Below are 24,858 nucleotides of genomic sequence, written 5' to 3'. Positions count from 1 at the left end.
GCTGGCTGGTTCGGGGGCTGGATCCTTGCCAAGTACTCCTGATGAACTGAAACCTGAGTCTCTAACTTCCTGGAACCCAAAGAAACTTAGACCTTGAGCAAAGGCCCTTTGGCTGGCATGCACACATTTATCCAACTCTCTATTGGCATATGCCTGGAGAATACTAGTAAGTATAAGCAGCAAAATTACAAATATGTGCACTTTCGAGAGGACGATAAAAAATGTGGATTGTGCATCTCTGGTAGAGGAAGCCTCGGAGTCTGAGGATCTAAATAAATAAATAAAGTTTAACACAGATGTGGCTGAAGCACTCCCTGCCCTGGTGTCACTGTGGCCTTGGATTAGGTCTCAGTATTTTGTCATCCTCACCACTGAATCCTGCCGACTGAGGGAAATACGGATCTCATGGTGAAGAGTTCTCAGGAAATGGGGAGGATTTAAAAATCCCACAAAGCAAACAGAACACAAATCCCCAGCAAGCAGAGCTCTTTTTCCTGTATGTCTGTCCCTTCTTGGCCCCTATCGGGGTCTCCTTGTCTCCACTTTTCTTTTCAGGACACTTTCCCCATCTCCTCTTTGGAGTCAAGTAGGGTCCAGCCCTTTGCCTCAATTTTCCTGCTTTCGTGGGCAAGAACTCCCGCAAGCCACAGGTCCTCAAAGCGAGGTCCCAGGCCAGCAGCACCGGTGCTACCTGGGAACAAGTCAGGAATGAAAGTTCCAGAACCACAGCAACCTGCAGTTTAACGAGCCCTTTAGGTGACTCTAATGCACACTTCCACTTTAAGGTAACTTCATCCCACCTCCAAAAACAGTTTAATCAACTTTGTAGGTGTTCAGTCAGGCATGCCCTGTCGGGGTGGAAGATGAAGATGCCTACTCTCCTCCATGCCCCCAGCGTGGTTTATTTTAAAATATCAACTTTGTTTTTTTTTAAGTTTATTATTCTTTTTTTGAGAGAGAGAGAGAGCAGGGGAAGGGGCAGAGAGAGAGGAGAGAGAGAATCCCAAGCAGGCTCTGCCCTCCCCAGGTGGGGCTTGAACCCAGGAACCATAAGATCATGACCTTAGCCAAAACCAAGAGTCCCATGCTCAACAGACTGAGCCAGTCAGGCGCCGCCCCCTTCCCATGGCCTATCAAACTAGCCTCCCTGCAAAAGTGTGTGCGGAGGAAGGTGGATAGGATTCTCAAAGCCGTATCGTTGCAAACAAATTAACATTCACTGTAAAAAAAAAAAAAAAATTCTACGAGAACCTAGCAGAAGTTAAATTTGCACCCCAAAGGTGTCAGAGTCTCCTGTCCATCTTTCTAGACATTTCGGAGCACACAGTGAATATGTTTATCCTTTAATAACATACACACACAAGTAGTTTGTGTTTTTGCTCATTTCATAACAAATTTGGAAATATCTTTCTGGAAGACTAAGCAATATTCCGGCGTTTGGAGGTATAAATTGTGTGCTCATTCTGCCCTCCTCCCCGACCGCTGGGGCAGGAGGGCCGCAGGAAACACGAGAGACGTGCAGAAGTCAGTCAGCTGACGTTTTGGGATTCTCACCGGTTGTGGCCTTCTCCGTCTAACAGGAAAACTGTGAAGAGAACACAGAGTTCCTCTAGCCAGATTACCAACGCTGTGTGCTGAGGGCTAAAACAACCGCAGGGAAGAAAAGGCAAGGGCAGAGATTCAGATGCGCCGACCTTACACACCCTCAGAAACCCAAGAAACAAGACACACATGAAAACCACAAAAAGCAACCAGCTTGACGCATCCCAATTTCCAAGCAACAGAGGAGACAAGGTCATTATAACCGATGACATTTCCAGACAAAGTGACTTAAGAAATTAAAGGCGTGCCACGTATACCTCATTTCCCCAGGTTCGCGTACTGCAATCCACAGGCTGGAAGGGAATGGCTGATTTTTTCCACAGTTCCATGTTTCTGGGCGTTTTCGAGCCGCGGGGCGGAGGGAGCCGGCGGCGCGGGACGCAAGGTTCCCCACGCCGCCCCTTAGTCCCGCCCCCGGTCGTTCCAGGCCACTCGCGTGCCAAAGCCCTGTAGGGCGCGGGCTGAGCGCGGGGGACGATTGGTTCCGGGCCAGGGTGGGCGGAGCCAGAGTTTCGGCCTTTAAGAGCGCGCGGCGCGGCCACCCCGGTTTGCGTCGGCGTCTTCTGCGGCGTCCTCCGGTGTCCTCGCAGCCCTCGAAGCTCGGACCGGACCCCGAGAGTCATGGAGATGAAGGCCGTGTGCGTGCTGAAGGGCCAGGGCCCGGTCGAGGGCACCATCCACTTCGTACAGAAGGCAAGGGCTGGGGCGGAGGCCGGCGGGAAGGCCGCGCGCGCTCACCTGTGCCCCGGAGCGCCGGCCAGCCGGGCCTCGAGCCGCCTTCGTCACGCCCCCGCCGCGCGGAGTCTGCGGGTTCGCGCCGCCCGAGGCCTCTGCCCCGCGGCGGTGCGGCGGCCGAGTGCTGAGTCACCGGGCGGGCCGGGCAGGGGCGGCGGTGCGTGGCTAGGCCTGGGCAGGGGTGCAGGGAAGGAGCCTCGGGCGGCCCCGGGGGTGCTTGGAGAGCGCGGACGGAGGCCGGCTGCCCCGAGGGCCTGGGCCGGCGCCGCCGCGTCGGTAGGCCGGGGCGGAGACGTGACGTTTTTGCAGAGGCTGTGGCCCTTCCTTGCGGGGTCGTTTTCTGGGTCCTGAAGCTCGTGCAGATTCGGAGTTGCGCAGTCCGGGGCCTGGCCGCCCTTGAGGTTCGGGAATGGGGCGGCGGGGGCGGGTGGGGAGGGGTTGGTGGTGGCGAGTGCGGCCGAGCCACCTGGGTATAGTCGCATCCGTTACCCCGCTTTGGGGTTTCCTTTCCGCTCAAGAGGTCTGCAGCTTGCAGCCTGTGGGCACAGCCCGTCCCCATGCGGGTGTTCGTACAGCCCCGGAGCTAAGAGTGGTTTGTATATGGTTAGTTCAGAGGGTCCTAAAAAACAAGAGTCATGCGACTGTACAAAGAAATAAAACCATTGAATCCCTGAAATACTGATTAGTCAAAGTTTATTGTGCACACACCAAAAGATGGTCGTGAACCGGGAGCACTCAGACCAATTCATGGAACGCGGCTGAGGGGTATATATTGTCATAAAGCATCTTATGTAGTGAGAAGGCAGTGACTTTATGTTTCGCAGTGATGGGTTATGATTTTAGTTTTCTTAGATGCTAAGAAATTGGTTAGTGGCTACCACATACTGACCTTGGGAAACAGCTTGACTTTTGCTTACCATTTCCACAAGGCATAAATAAGAAATGACCCATGTCAAGTTAGTCTTGCCAAATAAGCCAATTAAGCTTTTGCCTGTATGACTAACTTGGTTTTGTCTGATCAGGGAATTATCAAGGCTGGTCTCCGTTTGTTTTTGATTTTAAGGGGACAGAAACCTTGGCCCCTTGCTGAAAAGTTTGCTGACCCTTGCTCTGGGTCATGGTCTGGCTGTAAAGTCAAAGAAGATGGCCCTGGGCAAAGCTCCTTTTCCTCCTCCAAAGCTCCAGAAGCCAGAGATCTAACCTACTCCCTTGGGTGTTTTCCAGACCTGCGCTGTTTTACCCTGGGTGCACAGTAGACTCATTTGGGGAGCTTTTAAAAAATGTGATACTGATACTAATTCCAGATCAATTATATCAAAATCTGTCAGGGCGCAATATGAGCATTGCTGGTTGGCTTTTTTTTTTTTTTTTTTTTAAATTTTTTTTTTCAGAGGGAGAGACCCGGGGGGGGGGGGGGGGGCAGAGAGAGAGAAAGAGAATCCCAAGCAGGCCTGGCACTGACATCGCAGCGAGCTTGATGCAGGGCTCTATCTGACGAATTGTGAGATCATGGCCTGAGCTGAGATCGAGAGTCCGAAGCTTAACCCACTAAGACACCCCGGTGCCCCTGAGCATTGCTGGGTTTAGTTTCTACACTAGTACTAATTTGCATCAAGCTTTGAGAACTTTTAGAGGGTAGCGGATGGGATTTTGAGTTGGAAGTCAGGAGACCTGGAGTGTCACTCAACTTGCTTGTCTGGACATTGATTTAACCAAATTTTCCGTAAAGTGGTTTTGAAATTGCTCTACCAACAAGCCCCCTACTGAGATGGTCAAAGAATAAAGTATACAGAAATACTCATTAATTGTATTATGAAACACATGTTTTACAAGGAAGGTGTTTGTCTCCCAAATCTTAGCAAGGTTACGAACTGATGGAAAATTGTCGTACTTGGCTTGATAATCGTGATATTCAATATATGAATGAGGTTTAATCTTTAAAGGGGCTTACAGAAATGTGAGAGGACAGGAAAAGTAATCTTTGTAAGTGTCCCTGTTTATGAAATTTATGCAAGGGAGTTTAATTTTATCCTTTGAGTGGTTTGCAAATTTTCTGGAAGAGGCTTTTTGGCAGTTGACTAAATTTTGCTGCTTTCATTTGCCAGACTTTGTTTTGCTCCTCTTCCCTCCTTGTGTAATTTTGCCAAAATACTAGAGAATCTAGGCAGCTTCTGAGGGATCCCTTCCCTCTGGCTATGGAGAAATGGCTTCTGCTTTACATTCAGAAGCCGAGCTGTGAATCCATACGTAACTCAGTCTACCCATCTTCCCTGAGCTGCATGTATGACTCTCCTTTTTCAAGTTCCAAACTTCATTTTGGTGGTGCTGTTTGTACCTGATAAAAGATCCTTGTGTAGTTCAGCATTACAGCTCTACGGATATGCAGGTGTGTTAAATTGGAAATAAACCATATTTGTTTGGTTTAGAGAGCGTTTAAAATTTTGGATTAGTGGGGCATCTGGGTGGCTCATTCAGTTAAGCATGGTTTGTGAGTTCGAGCCCCTCATTTGGCTCTTTGCTGACAGCACGGAGCCTGCTTGGGATTCTGTTTCCCTCTTTGTCTGCCCCTCCCTTGCTTGCTGTCTCTCTGTCAAATTAAATAAAAATAAACTTAAAATATTTTTGGATTAGTTTCCAGTTTTTAAAAATCTGAAATTTTCACCTAGAAGTCCAGATTCCTGGCTTCTTTTTGAAAAATTTGGAGATCTTTTGAAAAATTTGAGCCTTCATTACCTCAGGACAGCACTCTGCGGGACCAGTTGGTTTATATTCCTTTCACTTCCCTGACCTGTTTTTACTCATTTAAGACAACAGTGCGGCCCCTGTAGGGCTGTAACTAGGCAGCTTACTGCTGAGCTACTCCCGTGTGCTCTGCCTTTACCCAGGACCCGTGTACAGATGCTGGGAAGACCCTGCCCTTTGTCTCTGTGCTCTTGGTAACGCCGTGTATTCGGGGGGGGGGGGGGTGTGTAACACTATCGTTTTGGTTTTTACAGAATTAAAGCTTATGCTTAGAAAAATTCTAGTGTATCCTCAAAAAGCAGAGCAAAGAAGGGCAGCAGTTGCCACACTACTTTCTTTGAGCGGTGCTTTGTATCCAATGGGAAGTCAGATGTTCAAGGCCAACACCTCTTATAACTGTTGGCCCTGACTATTAAAAAACAAACCAAGCTAAAAACAAAGACGCCATCATGTGTACTTCTGTGTGTGTTTTATTTTAGTTCCTAAGATCTCTTTGTAGCTATACTAGTTAACTTTCTTTCTTTCTGTATGTAGCTGTATAGTACTGTTACCTATTGTTGCCTGCGTGGTGACCCCTATGTGTTTTTCTACCTTTGTGTTTTCATTGCCCTTTCTCTGTGCTGTCAGAGTGGAAAGGTTATCTGGGTTTGAATGCCTAAAATGACTTTAGAAGACAGTACCTTTGGTTAGAGCAAAATCAGTCCCCCGGAGACAGTGGGACAGGATATTTTCTGGCTATTAATAAAAAAATATCTCTGGTGGAAACTGATAAATACCCACCTAGGGGGAGAGTGGAGAACCAGGGATCCTAGGTTAGTTGTATATGATTAGTGTCATTTCGTTTTGTTTTTTTTTTTCTTTCTTTCCTTTTTTTTTTTTTTGGAGGCAAATTTGTATGTTTGCTTTATGGAAGAGGGTCTGCATGAATAAAAAAAGGTGCTATGATGTGTTGACATTTGGGTTAAAAAGTTTGATATATACACCTATTCAGCATGTGCAGATATAGTATATTCAAAAGTATTTACAAAATAAATAACTTATTCATGTTACATATTCACTGAAAGGGAGTCAATCCCTACAAAGTCTATAATCTACCATTTAAGTGCTCACTCTACTTGCCACTCTGATTAGGTGCTTTTTCTGGGCTATTTATTTTAATGTTTGTTTATTTTTGAGAGAGAACAAGCAGGGGAGGGACAGAGAGAGAAGAGAGGGGGACAGAGGATCCGAAGCAGGGTCCTAGCTGACAGCAGCGAGCATGATGTGGGGCTTGAACCCAAGAACCATAAGATCATGACCTGAGCGGAAGTCACATACTCATCCTCAACCCACTGAGCCACCCAGGCGCCACTGGGGTCTTTTATTTAATTGTGATGCTGGCTTCAGGGCTCCTGGGCTGTCTTAGAACAAGGTCACATCTCCCTAGTGTTGGGTCCCTGGCCTGGAACAGTTAAATAGCTCGCTAGAAAGGGGTGGGCCTGGGATTTGGACACAGATCTTTCAACTCCCGTGTTCTTTTCCTGTGACTGGTAAAGATAATTCACCTGTTTTCTTTGTTTAGCAGCACTTGCTCTCTCAAACTTCTTGCACTTTTCTTTGACTAAAGGGCAATGGGCCTGTTGTGGTATCAGGAACCATTACAGGATTGACTGAAGGAGAGCATGGATTCCACGTCCATCAGTTTGGAGATAATACACAAGGTGGGTGTTGTGTTGGTCCAGTGACTCCTACCTGTTTCACATAGTAAGATAAATGTACTGAGTAGAGCTACCCCTTAACATGAAAAAAAAAAAGTCAAGATAATATGATTACTAAGGTCGACCTTAGGGAAATGAGCCATAGCACTGGCTTTGGACTCTTTAAGTGTGGAAAGGAAGAGGAAGAAGTTGATGTGGTTTTTGTTTGTTTTTTATGATCATATCTTGATTATAAAAGAGTCTCAAGTATTTTTTTAGAAAACAAAAAAGCTACTTTCTTACTGCCATAGGGATCGCAGGTGTTTGTGAGCTGGGGTTGAGGGTGGGTGCTTCAAGCACAGGGTCTGCATTTATTTGCATCATCCTGTAAGAATAGCTCCATGCTGCCGACGCAGGGGTCTTAGTGGGACAGAAGTAAAGTCAAATATGAAAAAAGAATGTAAACTCTTGATGCTTTGGATTGAGTTCCATTAATTAGAAGCAAGTTAACAAAAGTTTATGGGTTAAAATGCATTTAATCCTCTTCTACCGTTTTTGAGTAATCTGAACTGGGTGTTGAGACTTTTTATGGTGAAAACTTGATTCATCTTGCTGGAATTTGTTTTTACTGTTCTGTAATTTAGTTCCTGTAAAAATTGTGATTTAATGACACGCTTTGATCTATTTCAACAATTACTAAAACTCCTCAGGTTGCTCTTTACTTTTTTACTGGCTCTGCTTTGGGAGGTGTGTGCCATGGACTTACTGTGCTGCTTCCTGTTAACCTGTGTGTCTTCTCCCTGGGGGAGCTGGGGAGTAGCTGTAAACAATGGAGACTTTCCGTCACCTGCTGAGGGAAGAAAGCCATGTCACAAAAGCACTTTCTGCATTGTCGTGTTCTGTGAGAAAGGCCTTCCCTGAAGCACAAGAGTGCCATTTTTACAGAATATATTCTGAATGCCAACTCCTGGAGTTCTGTGAGGCAACAGCCTTGGCCCTTAGACAGAAGGTGCCATTTTATATTCTGCGGGTACCAAGTAAAGGCCACAGTAGGGCTCTTTGGTAGTGTGTTGCTGGGGAGGTGAGTTTTTGTAGTTAAGGTATGCTACCTTATAAACTACAGTCATAATCCTGGGGTTTTAACGATAGAAGAACCATGAAGATCAAGTCTTGGCCCTCTTGTTTTACGGGGCAGTGAAGAAATCAAAGCCCAGAGAAGGGTATTACCTTTACCGCTGTCACACTAGTTAGAACTTGTCCCTACTGCTTGCCTATTTTATTTTGTCTTAAGGTGTTGCTTCCTGTTTTTATGAACCTAGAAGTTATGATGTAGGTCAGTATTTTCTCTGTTTGAGGTTTTAGTAATGACCAGTTTGTTTTAAGAATTTATTTTGGAATTCTGATTCATAATTTAGCTACCTTTTTGTTTTTGCTTTTGGCAAATAGGCTGTACCAGTGCAGGCCCTCACTTTAATCCTCTATCCAAAAAACATGGTGGGCCAAAAGATCAAGAGAGGTGAGTGACAAAGTGCTTAACTCTTATCAAAAGTATGGCACTGGCTTGTTGGGTCAGAGCGGGTATAATACTTGCAGATTGCACGCTGACATAACTGAGTAGTCTTCCCCACCTCTGCTCTTGAATTCATTGCCCTCTAGGTAGGCCCTCTATGTAAGTATGCCTCCCACCCCACCCCAAGTAACCCTGTATCCCCAAGTGCTGGAGCGGCTTATTCCCTGAGCTGGTAATTGACAAATGGGGACACTTAAGACGATTTGGTTTTGTAGCATTTATTGAATATAGAACTAATACAAGTGCCAAAGGGAACTAATACAGGAAATGTCATGAATAACAGTACTGTCAACCTCTAGCAACATAAACCATCATTGTGAAACATAGGTAGCCTTGTAGATAAAATTGTTACTGAAAATTCAGTGAGTCCATTTGTATGTGTGTTTCCTGAGAGAGCCTTTCAGGAAAATATTAAATTTAAGGACTGGGAGTAATTTATTTTTAACAGGCCTGGGGCATAGCTTTCTTAGCCATGCCAAGAATTAACAGGCATAACTCAGAATTTACCCTTTGGTACTTTACCTCTGAAATTCTAGATGTGCCCCCATCCCACGATTCTTCCCAGAGTATTACTTTGTAGATTTGAAGCTTTGAAGAGCAATGGGTCTAGAATGTCAAGTTGTTCCTAGTTTGTATGTTCCAAAATTTTGTCATTCTGAAAAAGTGGGTCCTGTTTGATACATATTATATCCACCTCTTTGTCCATCCTTATGTATCTGACTCAGTTTTTAATTCAGCTCACAAACTAGCCTGATGGTAAGGTAAATGGAAATCAGTCCTAATCCCTGACCCTTTTTCAATGTCAGGCATGTTGGAGACCTTGGCAATGTAACTGCTGGCAAGGACGGTGTGGCCAACGTGTCTATGGAAGATTCTCTGATTGCGCTCTCAGGAGACCATTCCATCATTGGCCGCACGATGGTGGTGAGTTTTCATATAATAGGGTATGCATACAGTTTTTTCTAACAGTCCTATATCTTCTCACGATTTCATGATTATTGATCCTGATCCACATACATTGTACTTTTATTTCAGATTAGGAAAAGCAGTTAACCTATTGATGACAGTGACGATGAATTAATGATCTAGGTTGGTTATGAACACTGTTCTAAGATGCAGTAGTAAAGTAGGTTACGTTTGATCATATTAGATCCATATTGTGGAAGCAGAAGTCGTCTTTATCTGGTTTTTAAATGGCCGTATTTTCTTGCCACGATTGATTGTTCCCCCCCCCCCCCCCCCGTAGTTAAACAGAACATTTTGTTAGGTCTAAAATCTGAGACAGGCCTCAGTATTCCTTATTCGCATCTGCAGGTTATGGTCACTTGTCTTACACGTGGAAGGGACTGCCTGGGAGCTGCATCTGGTTCCCACAAACACCAAGTAGTCTAGGCTGTCTGTTGCCTGTATTCCTTTCTTTACAGCTGACCCTTGACTTTTCTTCAGCTGTAGTTGTGAGGCAGAAAAATCATCGATCAGTGTTAGATGAGCCAAATTGAAAATGCTGTTATTTAAATAGTCCTGAGATATTTTTAAGATCATTTAGACTTCTAGTTCATTAGGCACAATTTTGAGTTTTTAAAATTCACTTTCCTTTTCTTTTCTCTCCAAAACAATGTTTATTGTAAGAGAATAAGTGTAATTGAGGCCATGAACATGTCTCACGGAGGGTTAACATTGGCATGTGGTGGCCTAGAAGAGTCGTTGGGGTTTTAGCGATAGCAGCTCAAACCTAGCATGGACAGTTAACTTCGATCTGAATCATCAAGTGAAAGCTTTGAGTAGTAGTTGTTGCTATTTTTTACTACTAGATTAAATATTAGCGTATTTCCCTGCTAGGAATTATTTTAACACGGTGTTTTCTAACATTAAGTGGTTCTTAAAAGTCTTTTGGGTATTGTTGGGAAGAGGTGGTAATTACTTGCTAGCACTAAGTATGTTAATGTTCTTAAAACTTTTTAAAGGTCCACGAGAAACGAGATGACTTGGGCAAAGGTGGAAATGAAGAAAGTACGCAAACGGGAAACGCTGGGAGTCGTTTGGCTTGTGGTGTCATTGGGATCGCCAAGTAAATATTCCCTAGGATGCGATCTGAGTCCTAGTAACTCCTATGTTATCTTGCTAGTTGTAGAAATTTAACTTGATAAACATTAAACACTGTAACTTTAAAAGTGTAATTTGTGTGACTTTTTAATTGCTTTAAGTACCTGTAATGAGAACTGATTTATGATCACTTGGAAGATTTGTATAATTTTATAAAACTCCTATTCAGTTAAAATGTCTGTTTCAATGATCTCTGTATTTTGCCAGGCTTAATAATCATGGGTATTAAACTTCATTGTCTGAATTTCTTCAATTCTCATTCAAGCCCGCAATAAACAAATATACCATATGGCACTGAATTTTGAACCTAGTGAAGTATCCAGATTGAAACTCAAAATTAGCTCTTGATACCCTACATAGAGTTTGAACAGAACAGATTTAGTAGTAGGTTGACAGGTATTACATGTTTCATAGAGGTCACTTTTCAAAGTGTTTTAAATGATGTTTAAATTTTTAGCAGCCAGTCTTTTAGCTAAGACTAACCTCAATTTAAATCTTGGACAAATATCTTTTGTCAGCTTCAGGGAAATTAAGATGGTTTCTCTGATTAGCTCCTCAGCATTTTGACTCAGTAGGATTAAACTACCTACCTGCCACAGTGGCACATATTTCTCTCCATACACACATGAACAGTTACTCCATCTGTGCCAGTCTGCTTTCACATTAGCCATTTAAAGAAATCTACCATAGCATTTTAAGATGGAACCAAGGAAATGTTTAAATGTGGGTTATGCCTAAGGATTTATACATCAAATTAGTAAATTTAAGGCTAGTTCTCTTATCGTAAGTACTTGCTATGTACTTATGAGAAACTGCTTTTAAATGAATGTTAACCTATTTCAGATTTGACTCTGGAGCACAGTCGTTTATTGAGAGTTGCAGAACATTATTTCTAATAGAGAAACCAGAAAGAAGCTACAGTTCTGATTGATCATAAATATATGATATACTTAATCAAATGTAGGATATCGCTTGGGAGGGGAAAAGCAAATTTGGAAAAGGATAATTTGTAGTGCTTTCAAAGTTTTAAAATTGGTGATAAAGAATATGCTCAGAATAAGTGGTTAAAATCAGTCAGGATTTAAAAATATGAACAGATTTCACTAATGTGCAATTTGGAGTACACATGTGGGATAGGACTCAAATATAGGGACCTGCTTGTGACCTTTCAAGTCTCCAGTGTAATCACTACCACTTGGTATTGGGGGGGGTGGGGCTTGTCATGTGCAAATTGGATGATCCCAATACTTACAATTGGAAACACGGGTTTTTTAAATCCCTGAAATCTGACCACTAAATGATCACATGTATGTTTCTTTCCAGAAGCAGTTTCAGTTAGGACTTTTTAAAACCTCTCCGTGGGCCAACATCAAACAAAGGACAAGTTTTATCATTTAAGTGCAGATACGAACCTGGATTTTTTTTCTCATTTTCTAAAGTCGGGAACACAAGAACATTGTCCTAGATACATTCTCCCTGTCAAAACCAAGATCTTGCTGCAGAGTACTATTTAAGAACCAAAGTAATAAAGCAGCTTCGCCTGGGGATGAGGGCAAAGAAAAAGTTACTGCTCAACACACTGAATGAAACGAGGACAGTTTAAAAATGTAATTTAGGGGGAAAAAAAAGCTTCAACAAGGCCATAAATACTTGGATTGTGTGGTCTTTTCCTTGGCACTGAGTAAAGCAGTTTTATGGAACTGCTTTTCTGAACTATTTCAGACACAGGTTTGATTTGGCTTTGGATGACTTCATGTAATAGTTCTTGGATAACCTACATCTATTTTTCCTAGTAAACCCAACAATTTTAAGCAAAAGAGAAAATACTTTATATGTTCTCATATGTGACAAAAAGTTCAGTCTACCTCTGCCCAGCAGGGGAGTTTAAAAAATGGTAAAGAAAGGCAACAGGCAAAGCCTATATTATAGGAAACAATAGGTTGCTTTTAAGTCCTTAAAACATATAAGACAAAAAGCTTTTAGGTTGCAAATTTAACCTGGATTTCTTTCACCCTTTTGAAAAATTTAATGGGATGGTAAGAAAACATTCAACCTTCTAAATAAGTAATACCCAGGCAATCGGATAATTTTATAGTACAAACGGGTACTCTGGGATCCAGTTTCCTCCCCCTAGCAAAATTTCTCTTTACAAATTAATTAGGGCAACATTTACCACAAAGCCAATGGCAAAAAAGAAATCCTTGATTCAAGTGCGAAACTAACAAGCTTTTCCATTAACATTAAAACCATGAACCTTTACACCTTATGATTGAAATGCTAAAAATAAAAAGTATTACAAATGAAGTGTTTGAGAGTAACTACATAAAGATGTCTATTTCCATCAAGTAAACAAGTCTAATTTAGACTCCAATACAGTATTAACAGCTCAAACTTTGATGGTGAACAATCCTTTTCCACCTTAATGCAGTGTAGGAAGAATAGCACACATTAAAGTTTGTTATGAAAATAGAGTTTATTAAAAACATCCCTATTGTTTTGAGGAGCTTTCACCGTTACCTTGTCTTAAATTAAAAAAAAAAAAAAATAGAGAGCACTTCTAATTACGATTTGTAAACTTTTTAAAGTCAAAACTTTTAAAAAGTTACAGCAAAAAGGGTAATATTTATTCATATTTTCAGTATTTTTTGTTATTTTGTGGCTATTTTTAAATAGAAGGGAAGCAATCAAATTGCTTACAATTCCCCACCAACTACTGCGGGGCTGTGATATAGCAGGAGCAAATATAATACAGCATCTGTACACCTCAAGCTCTACACTCCAGAAGCGTCACTGTCACATTTTGACAAATTCCAGTCTCTAACGAGGAGCCTCTGCTGCTGAGCCAGAATCCTTTTCGGGTTCAACGGATGAGGTAGCCTCAGCAGGTAACTCTTCAGAAGATTTTACAACTGCAGACTCAGACTCCCCCTTATCAAGTTCTGAAACAGTGTCTACGTCTCCCACTTGGCTACCGGGAGGTTCAACGGTTTTGTTACCACCTGCCCTGTCTGTCACCTCAGGCTTCTCCTTTCCTCGGTTTTCTTCCTTCTCTCTACGAGACTCTCTATCTCTAGAATCTCTCTCTCTGTCTCGATGCCCACTAGAGCGTCTATTTCTCTCTTCCAAGTCTCTGTGCCTGTCCCGGTCAGGGCTCCTTCTTCCCCACTCTCTCCTTTCACGATTGCTATTATCTCTATCATCATTACGGTTCCCATACCGTTCCCGGTCATTTTCCACCCTATTTCCAAAAGATCTTCTTCCAAACCTCTCTTGGTCTCTACCTGAATTGAACTGCTGCCTGTTATCGTTTCTAAACGGTTGTGGTTGCTGCTGAGCCGGTGGCGGCTGCTGAGCTGGTGGCGGCTGCTGTGGCTGTGGCTGTGGCGGTGGCGGCTGCTGTGGCTGTGGCTGTTGCTGCCTCCCGTCTCTGTCTTCGGGACCCCCTGGGCCTGGCCCCGGGCCCCCAAGCCCTGGCATTCCCCCAGGCCTAACAAAGGGGCCATGCGGTGGAAAGGGGCCTTTCATTCCATGAGGTGGAGGCATTCCAAAGCCCCCGGGGCCTGGCGGTGGACCTCTATGCATCATGTGCGGTGGCATGGGACGAGGTGGCATCAAAGGAAATCGCTGTAAATGAGGTGGAGGCATTCCTGGAGGGCGCTGAAGTGGGATTAGGCCAGGTCGGGCACCAAGGAGACCAGTGGATGGTGCTTGGAGCCCAATTACAGGACCAGGTGCAACTCCTTGAGTACCTAAAAGAGAGTAATAAAAATGTCTATAAAATAACGCAGAAGATGGCATTCTGGTTTCAACTGTTTCCTGTGGAGCCTGAATCAAAATGAAGTTCAACCCCGAATCTTCAAAGTTGTCTGCCAGTCTACCTGCGCAAAACTCAACGTGAGGCCAACAACCCATAGCATGTAGTCTTAAAGATAGATTACATACTATATAAAGATATGTATTAGTGTGTAGATGATGAGGATCTAATAATGGTAGAGGTCAAAGTAAGATGGAAAAGGACACTGCAATATACCAATTTTTGGAAAGAGTATGTCCATCACTAGTGGTTGGTAAAAATACTTAAAACACTCAAAATACTTAAGACATTTGAGAAAGACAATGTACGGGTCCTCATGACACAATGAGCTGAACTATGCTATGTGAGCCAACTGAAGGCCATCTCAGGTGTACTCTTAGTAAATTTTACACTTTGAAGTCTTAACTTACTGGAAAAAAATAGGGTCACTAACCCAGAAAATCCACTGAAGAGGGAGGTCTCCGATTCCATGTCATTAAAATGCCTTATTAAACGGTAAACATCACTTGAACAGTAAAGCTTATAAAATAAAGATCAACACACCAGTGGGGAGTTTATTTTTACAGGTCCTTTTTCAAAGCACACCCTAAGGCATAAACCTGCTAGGCCGAAATGATGGAATTATGCTGAAAAGTCCGGCCATTCACTTTCTATTCATTCCTCCTAAGGTGGCGAGACCAATGAAGTCGGTGCTGTTGAAGGTGACAAGGACTTCACTGGTTTTATTTCCTGTTTTCATGAGGGTTGGCTCAGGTTTTGGTGTTAAGTCCTACAAATAAAACCACCCATCCTTTAAAACGATATGGCAAAATAGTGCAGATTCGGTTTTGGTTCACCACTTCAGTAACAGAACGACATCATCCCCCTCTCTATTTCTTTGCAAATATCAACACCACAAGGCAAACACTATGACGAATAGGAGTTACTCTAACAATGGAAAATGTTCCAGATATTGTCAGAATATATTATTTACCCATGTACTGCATGCAGAAAGGCCTTTGAGCAAGTTAGGGGCTATGACTCTCAACCACCGATGGTAAGAGAAATGCTTTTGGGACACTGATACCCAATACTTGCCCCCTCCCCCGACAGCAGGTTATTTTATGCTGACAGAACCGCTTCTTCATGTGTGCTTTAGCATACATTAAACAAGTCCTGCTTGCTCCTAAATTTTCAGTATCAGCAATACTAAACCTAAACAAGAGTTTCTACTTCAGTTTCGGATCCTCACAACATGTGGTCCAATCCCATTCTGTCCGATTTAAGGACTAAATAGAATGGACCTGAAAATCTACGTATACCAGTTTACAACTCACCAGCTGTGGTATTTACTTAAACACAATACCTTCTTTCAAATGCTTACAATGAAGTCTATTATGTCTGGTGAAATACAATCTCACTTAGGAATGACCTTGGACGTGTGCCTCAGAAACAGTACCTGCCTCTTGTGGAGATTAAGTGGGATAAAATACATAAGACTGAGCTCAGAGCCTTGTCCACAGTTAAATGTTGAAATTTTCACATCTATCTTGACAGATGATAAATATCCTAACATTAAATATCTGACTTCGCAAAACTGAATGCATTTTTCATTTATGATAGGACTTATTAACCTCTTGTGGTCGGTCTCCCAATACCCACCATAGTTTAAAGTCCAGCACTTTGACAGTTGGGAAAAATGTGAATACACCGAGCTTCTACGTGTCAGGTCTTAATTTTAAAAATGCAAATGACTTCAGTAAGAAGCTAGAAATTATGGAGTGGATAAATGAAGCAAAGACCTAGTTGCTTCACACATTCTTCAGACGTTCCTTAGGAAAACCCCAATGAACATATACAGAACCACCACCTATATACCGTATTTCAGATTGAATAAATCCAATGGCAAACATTCCTATTGTTTAGTAAACTTTTACTGAGTGCATACCATACAGTGGGACAGCAAAAGCCCCTAAGATATGTCCTTGCTCTCACTTTTAAAAGGAATCAGTACGGGGGCGCCTGGATGGCTCAGTTGAGCATCCAACTCTTGATTTCGTCTCAGGTCACGATCTCACGGTTCGTGAGTTCAAGCCCCGAGTTGGACTCTGTGCTGACAATGTGGAGCCTGCTTGGATTCTCCCTCTAACCCATCCCCACTCACTAGCTCTCTCAAAATAAGCAAAAATTTAAAAAAAAAGTTAAAAGGAATCCGCCCCAACATTTACAGACTATACCTCAAAACAACATAAAATGTATGTACCCCATTACTGCCCTTTAAACAAAGAAATCCTGCACAGATGCACTTAAACAAATTGAACTTTACTTTCCCACCAGTCCTTAAGGAGTAAAATGACCACTGAGGTGGGATTAGGCCTTTTTCAGAGATTTGAGTACTTGTTTATAGGGTTAAGAGACCAATGCCAAATTTTTAAGTAACACTAGAAAAATGTGGAAGAAGTTCAAAGCATCTTATTGTTGTTAAAGAATTAAGTTCAGATGAACCTTTAAGAGGAAACGATGACTCGTACAGGACAATGGAAAGGTCCTGTTTCTTGATTTACCCAGGAAGACTGGCTTCCTCAGCTACCAATCTGACAGTGGCCAAAGGATGTATGGCCACCTCACCCTTGTGCCAATCAGACAAAATGGGCAATCATTCTCCATAAAATATAAACCTGTCTCTAGGAACGCAGCTCTTAAGTCCTTCATAACATGCATCTGAGAGTGCACGAACATCGATTTGATAGGGTTAACATTTACAGTCATATATTTAAACTACCTACAAAGCAGTATTTTTATACAGCAAAATTATTGCCTAATTTGATTCTGTATGTATGGATATTTGTATTTGCCTAATACTATACATTCAAATCCCTTCCCTCATTTGTAAATAAGTGGATTTCCTTTTAATCCTTCATGAACCAACATTTACAGATTCCCCTGACAGAATATCCAACCCCATAGTCCTAAACGTTGGCTTTCAGGCCACAAAAGTGATAAAAGTGTGGATTACAATTTTTTTTTTCTGTAGTGGACAAGTATTGCTTTAATAAGTTTTATTTAACTAAAAATATACCAGGTGGCATAAAGCCCTAGATAGGCATGCTAGCTGAATTTCATTTTTAATTAGGAAAGCAGACGTTATGCATATTCAATGGATTGTATAGTGAGTTACCCAGGTCTAAAGGGCATTCAAACCAATTATTCATTTTATCTGGAAGTATGACATGCAATGTCACTGCCAAGTTTTCTAGAGTTGCAAGTTAAAAAGAATTCACACATATTGAACATCTGAACTTTATTAACTCATTTCATGTGCTGGAGATAAAACAAGGCCCTCTCCTTTAAACAGGACATAGCCTAAGTAGAAAGAAACTGCTGGGAGAGATGGCACGAGCTAGTATTGGTGACAGAGGTGGAAGTGATTCAGCTGGTGGGCATGAGTCTCAGTGCAAGTCCTAGAGCGTTTGAATAGGGTCTTGAAAGAAAGGGCGGAAAGACATCACTGGTCAAGAGAACTGCAACAGAATGTCTTTTGCCAAGAGAGAAACAAATACAGAAGATGAGGTTTGTTACTGAAGTAGCAGGAAAGAATTTGTGTAAATACAAATTACTATCAATTAAAGAAAAAAAGAGGTTCATAAGGCTGAGCAGGCAGGCCAGGGCAATTCAGAGGTGTTATATGCCACAAGAAGAAACCTGGGACTTACCAAGAAATTTTTTGCAGGGATGATCCCGTGTTCATTTTTGAAAGACCTTTCTAGCAAGCAGTGTACAGGAAAGGAAGGGAAAGACACTGGAGAGCAGGTGGACTCTCACTCTCAGAATCTAGGGTACAGAAATGAGAGACTGAACAGAAACAGAGGTGACAGAGAGGAGGAACACAGCTCTCTGCTCTGAATAAGTGGATGGAAGCATCAATACAACGCAGGAATTTAAGAAAAGAAGCTATTTTGGGAGACAGATGACAAATTTCATTCCCTCCACCCCACCCCCCCCAAATTTCTGAAAGTTAGAGGGGCCTGGCTTAGATCTGGTGGAAATGTGAAGAAACTGGCATGTATACCTAGAGTTCACAAGAGTCACAGTGTTACCCACAGCACAGGCAAGAAAAAGGGAATTCAGACCTGGGAAACACCACCTTAGAGACTCTGAGATTCCTAACACAGTAAGATTTTAATGCAGAAAAAGGTGACAGCCGCAAATATCTGTATTCAAATTTGAGGACGAATGAGAAATACACTGGACTTTAACTCAACATAACCAAGACTTAACTGTGGATATTCCAATGATGAGCCCCAAACCAGTCATTTCACCATTAAAAAACAAAGTAAAGATTAAAGGGGAGGTGACTGCTATCTAGAGCAAAGACGTTCAGAATTGTGTGAAATAAAGAACAAGTGTGTTAAAAGGCTGAAGGGGCAGTGAGGGGGCGGGGGGTGACTGGGATCATGGCTGGAGTCCAATGTGGACCTCGAAATCTCAGGGGAACATAAATAAGGGATGCAAATAGGATCTTTCTGCCAAGTACCAGTGCGTGGGGGCAGGGAGACACACAAAGGTTTCAACTAAATACTGTGGGTGTGACCAACTGCCTCAGTCATAGTTGGACGCTCTTCAAGAGGATATAGGGGCACCTGGGTGGCTCAGTCGGCTAAGCATCCCAACTCTTTGTTTCAGCTCAGATCTCATGATTGGTTGAGTTCGAGCCCCATGTTGGGCTCTGCGTTGGCAGCGCAGAGCCTGTTTGGGATTCTCTCTCCCTCTGCCCCTCCTGCATGTTTTCTTTCAAAATAATAAACAAACTTTAAAAAAAAAAAAAAGGATGTAAAGTGGAATCTTTTAAGGAGAGCAAGGACTTGCTAGGTGAAAAGGGGAGGAAGAGAGGAGGAGGAGAAAAGGTGGACGGGACATCTAAATACCTCTTCTACAATCTTGTCCTCCAATCTACCAAAGTCGCTGCCTCTAGGAAGTCCTGCACCTTTCATTACCAACATGTCCTCAACTGCAAGCACCCTAACTCTCCAACCTCCTTCCTAGAATCATTTTTGATCCCGTGAGAGTCAGGCCCCCACAGTACCCTTCAATGTCTTTACTTTCCTCCTTACCTGCCTCAGAGTCCACGGTTCCCCCTCACCACAGTTGTCTGGTAAAACCTCAATGGTTTTGAATGCAACTCTTCTACCCAATCTGTACAGACAGGGATGGGGGTCACCCCACCCCCAACACATCGACTGGCCTCATTTTAAGTTTATAACCTCAACCACAAGTGCTTCCTTAATTCTGGTTAGTGATCCTAATTTTCGTAGGCAGCTCACATTCTCATTTCCCTAGACGTCTACTTCACGTGCTCATGTTTCTCCTCAATCCTGTCTACCCTTAGGGGTTTTAGAACAAATCCAGGGAGATAAAATTTACGTAGGTTACAATTCACCCATATAAAGTGCCTAATTCAATGGGTTATAGTGTCTTCAGAGTTGGGCAACCATCACAATCTTTAGGATATTTTCATTATCTCAAAAAACCAAGTTCTGTATCACCCCCCATTTCCCTGTGATCGCCCCACGCCTCCCTCCAGGCAACCACATACCCTGGTTTCTGTGTCTCTACATCTGCCTATGCTGTACGTTTCATATGGATGGAGTCATACAATATGTGATGCTCTGTGACTGGCTTCTTTCACTTAGTGTATGTTTTCAAGGTTCATCCATGTTGCAGCGTGTACAAGTGCTTCCGTTTTTTAAATTACCAAGTACTATTCCATCATAGGGATATACCGCAATTTTATTTATCCTGTCTGGTTTACCATGAAAAAAAAAAAAGGATTTTGGAAAAAAGACTTTTTCATTCACTTACCCACCACCCCACCTACCAATTTACCTGTACCTGTATCCATATGACTCCTTCTGTCTGAGAACAGCTATGCTCCAAGAATTAAGTCCTTTATTCAAACCCTGAACCGATGCCCTCTTACCTACATAAGGGTTATCAGCTTAGCCAACACCTCTTCTTTCCTGCAGCAAAAATTTCCCCTGATTTCCCAGTAATAAAGATGCTGTAGTTTCACCCATCTTTTAGAAATAAAAACAAAAACTCCCTTACCTTGCCATCTCTTTCCAACTTTCACCTCATTTTGCTGTTCCTCTATATAACAAATCTCCTCAAAGAAATGCCCAAAATCACTGTATCCATTTCCTCACCTTCCATTCTCTCCTGCCCCTGTGTAACTGGGCTTTTGGATCCATTATTCTGAGGAAATCACATTTCTAAGGTTACCCAAGAGCCTTCATTCTGCTAACCCCAGGCAGCAAGTTCCAGTGCTCTCCCTAAGCCACCTATGTGACTGACAGTTGATCACTCCCCCTCCTTCCTAGGAACTCTTATTTGGCTGCCAGAAAAGCCCCTCTACTTTAGCTGCGCCTTCCAGTATCCTCTGCTGAACAGAACAGTGGTTAAAACCACAGGTGTCTGAGCAATGCTAGCTGAAATTCTGACTTCACCACTTGGAGCTGTTCACCTGGGCAGGCTACTCAGCTTTGTGCTTCAGCCTCCCCATCTAGAAAACGGGGGTAACTGTACTTACCTCTTAGGGCTGTTAACGCTCAAATGACTCACACATACAAACTCTTCACCAGAGTTCCTGGCATCTGGAACTATGTCTGTCTTAGTTCTCAGTACTGTATTCTCAACGGCTAAGTTGCTTAAGTTTTCCTAGGCTCATCCCTCTCACTGTATTTACATTCCCTTCTTAAGTAATCACTGGCTCCTGTGGCTTTGCTGATCGTTTGTGGAGGATATCTGGAATTATATCTCAACTGTATTCAAGTTGTTTACTTATCATCTGCACCTGAATTTCAAAGTTAAAACAGCCAACCTTTTAACTCGATATCCCGTCTGCAGATCCAGTCCTCCTTGACATTTGCCCATCTCAGAAATGGAGATTACATCCTATCAACTGCTCACATCAAATACTGAGCTCAATCTTGACTCCTTTCTCTCATATCCCACACTTAAGTAGTCAGGCAATTAGGAAGGCCCTATCTTTAAAATAAATTCGATGTCCAACCACTTCATTTCCTCCACTGCGCCACCCCAATGCAAGCAGTTAGCCTGCACCTCTTCTACTGCGACAGCATCTGAACTAGGTCCTCTTTCCACTCTTAACCAACTCCTAAAGTCTGGTGTCTACGTAATAGCCATTACCCTTTAAAAAGTATACATAAGACTGAAACTACAACATTCCCCACTGCACTCTCAACCTGGCCCTTGACAACCTTCTCTAAACTCATAGCCTGCAACTCTTTTCTTTGTTCATCCTGCTCCAGCCACACTGGCACCCTGTGGTCCCTCAAACAAGCCAAGTTCACTCCCAATTCAGGCCTCCTTTTGTTCTTCTACCTCAATTATCTTTTCTCTGTATTTCCATGGCTTTCCCCCATCATTTCTCTCCATATTACCGCCTTAGATGCCCTCCTGGGCCATACATATACCATTTAAAATAGAACATACCACGTGACACTCCTCCAGTTCCCTAAGTGTTCTCTGCTTTACTCTTCATCATAGGATTATCTCCATGTGAAGTTATTAGTTTATTATCTAAGTCCCTACTAGAATATAAGCTCTAGGAAGACAGGCTTTGTCTTGTTCATTCAGGTATCTCTAGTACCCAGAAGGATACCTGGCACACAGTGGCTACTGAATAAAATACACGAAGAATGTATGAATGGCAGTGGCAGAAGTGATGACCAAATTCTTCAAGGAGAAAATATCTCTCAGGCTGCAAGAGCAGAGGCTAGAAGGTCCAGGTCTCTCCCCCAGGGCGGTGGCTTTCCATTGTTAACCTACAAAGATCTGAAATTTATTTTGAGAAATTCTGCAATTTTCTTTAACTACCTCCTTTTCTGTTTCTAGTTGGCAGTTTGACATTTTTTGATCTGATCCAAATAAAATGTCACTGTGGCATTTGCATGAGCCTAAAATGAAATCCCACACAAGGAAAAAAATTTACCAACCACTCTTATCTCTCCCACCAATGCCCTAAGATCCCTAAGCATGCATATATATGTGTGTGTGTATATATATGCATATAATGTATATATATATATGCATATAATTTTTAAAAACCATTGTTTTTCTTCATCCGAGACATTCAGAAAATTGCAGTAACAGTGCAACCCATACATGTATTTCCTTTGCCTAGATTTCATTGTTTATTAACATTTGGAGCATAACTATTTTGAGATGGCTCCCAGGCAATTCTTGCAGTAGGCACTATGTTGGGAGCCGAAGAGAACAAGAGTAAGGAGCTAGTTTTCAAAGAATGAGAAAGCACATTTTAGATAGTATTATACATTAAGATTACACCAAAAAAATTGGTGCTTAGGATGTTAATGAGAAATCTTTAACAGAAATTTGAGTTTTCAATAATATATAATGCAAATATATGGGAGAGGTGTATCTATTTTTAGCAGAGGGGTACATTATGTTTTGCTGAAATCCAACACACGAAAACCAGAATTTCAGATAAAGAGAAATCAGAGACAGATTATTTCAAAATGACTCCTTGGCTTTTTGCAAAATTATGCACAATAGGTTTTGTCTGGTCAACTTCCCTACAGTTCATTTGCAGTGACTTTTTAGAATTTGTATACCAATTGCTATGTTACCGTAACTGGCAAAATGGAACAGCTCTAAGTTAAGAGTTGCACTATTTGAGTCAAGAAGTTTCGAATAAACAATTAACCTATCACTGAATGAGATTTTCGACAGGGAATGTTACTTTCAATGTTAGCTGGAAAAAATCTTACCTGAAATTGTTCACAGCCACATCTTTGTCTACCAAAATCAATCTAGAGCCCAGAGTGCCTGCCCCTCCCACCTTCCTCAAGCCCAAAGTGATGTACGTCGGAGAGATTTAAATTTAAGAGAGACTCGAGGCTGGAGTTCTATAGCCCAGGAAGCACAGAGGGACATGGAGACAACGTGATAAGCAGTTTTCAAGTTTCTGTATAAGACCTTCCCTGTAGGTTTCATCTGAAGTACCTCACGTTCTGAGAAAATATAGGGTATTCGTCCATAAATTTAAATCCAAGGCAAGTATCTGTTGTGGATTAATAGTTATTAATTACCCACTGTATCCACTGAACAATGTTATATACTATATTGAAGGTACTGTGATGACTATTTGGGAGCCATTTCTACTATATAACACTAGTGGAATAATTACCAGTGTAATATTTAGAGTACCAATTTGAGTATTTTAGAGCTTTTTGAAAGAACACCTTATAGGATAAATAAAGTCAACAGATTTGGGGGGGGGTACCAAAACAAATACCTAGCAGGCCCCTCTAGACTATAATTTAAAATAACCAAACGTTATAGCAAAGTTCACAATAAGAAAATACTAACATGTAGAAGTTGTATTAAAAGTTAGGTATTATCATTAAAAAACCACTTTCCAAAGGATTTTCTTCAGGTTTTCTTTGAATGTTATTCACACTAGATTGGTGCTCTAATGTTCTAATTTAAATGTTGTTAAAAGTACTAACTATAAAAAAAAAAGTCAAAATTCTGGCAGAGAAATCCAAGCTAAGTGAAATCACCACAAATCAAGTATCAATTTTAAAGTAATTATAGAACATGATGGTAAAACTATTCACCTTCTAGGCAGTTGTAAGGATCATAACTATTACAATAAAGCAAACATGCCTGTTTGATAATTCCAAACCAATTCTGTGCACATAATTTCTTGAAGTGTCCAAATTTGGGAACACTGACTCAAATGCCTACTGAGTTCATGCAGGGATGTGTAGAATCAAGCCTGAAGGGCATCACACCACTAACAATTCAGCCTGGAGGCCACCAATTTGTGACTTCTGCTTTAGATCTCTGGCAACAAAAAATACCAGTAAGTAGGAGGCAATCTTAGAACTACCCAATTCTTACAAATTTCACCATCATCTACAGCAGTGTGACAAAATTAGGAAGAATCTGCATATTAATAATTAATGAATACATGTATCTGACAAGAGAAAAGGCTTTAATTTTCCACAAAAGGAATGAGTCCAAGTTACCATAATTTTTCCTTGAAAAGATATTCTGGATATACTGGTAACAGAGTAGAGATATGTAACACAAACAAACATTTTTTTGTGTATTTCTTTTTTATTGTCTGGAACACCAAAGTAATAACCCAAATTTCACATTTACAATGCACTTTTTTTTTAATAAAAATGCTATACATATTAGAGATACACGTTATACAAAAGTTTTTGAAAAGTAAACACATACACTTATACAGTAAAGAGAATAAACTGAATTACTATTATCATTAATATTCCTTCTCTCCTAAATGATCAACCACTGTAGACAGTTACCAACAGCTTTTATGAAACCATCACTATTCTAACTAGCTATCTTGGTGTGTGAGGGACTAAGAATGGATTTCTTTAAAATGACGTGATAATGAATTATTATCGTGCATCATATAACTTCATATTTTCAGATTATCAGTTACTAAAATAATCAGAATCCCTACAACATGGAGGTTTAGTTCTCTACAAACACGGTAGCATGGGCTACCTCGGCCCAACTCCAGAAACAGGTAGTCCTCACTTCCAGACCAACACCCCACA

The 24,858-nt window shown here is 41.8% G+C and overlaps 2 protein-coding genes across 4 annotated transcripts in view; one reads left to right on the top strand and one right to left on the bottom strand.

The window, feature by feature from the left end:
- The first annotated feature begins 2,136 nt into the window (after positions 1-2,136).
- SOD1 (superoxide dismutase 1) lies at positions 2,137-10,502 on the top strand. Its single transcript, XM_040484070.1, has 5 exons — positions 2,137-2,295; positions 6,686-6,779; positions 8,202-8,271; positions 9,132-9,249; positions 10,290-10,502. The coding sequence occupies exons 1-5, from the start codon at positions 2,224-2,226 to the stop codon at positions 10,395-10,397; spliced, it is 462 nt and encodes a 153-aa protein (XP_040340004.1). The 5' UTR covers positions 2,137-2,223; the 3' UTR covers positions 10,398-10,502.
- Positions 8,528-24,858, bottom strand: part of SCAF4 (SR-related CTD associated factor 4) — a 65,263-nt gene continuing 48,932 nt past the window's right edge. For all 3 annotated transcript variants that reach the window (XM_040484067.1, XM_040484069.1, XM_040484068.1), the window contains exon 20: positions 8,528-14,177. In XM_040484067.1, coding sequence (XP_040340001.1) covers positions 13,246-14,177 — 932 coding nt within the window. In that variant the 3' untranslated portion in view covers positions 8,528-13,245. The remainder of the gene's footprint in view (positions 14,178-24,858) is intronic.

Source organism: Herpailurus yagouaroundi, unplaced genomic scaffold, assembly GCF_014898765.1.
Source record: "Herpailurus yagouaroundi ecotype Mexico unplaced genomic scaffold, PumYag 162, whole genome shotgun sequence".
Taxonomy (NCBI): Eukaryota; Metazoa; Chordata; class Mammalia; order Carnivora; family Felidae; genus Herpailurus; species Herpailurus yagouaroundi.
Note: the sequence above shows the minus strand (reverse complement) of the source record. Positions and strands in the feature narration are given on the sequence as shown.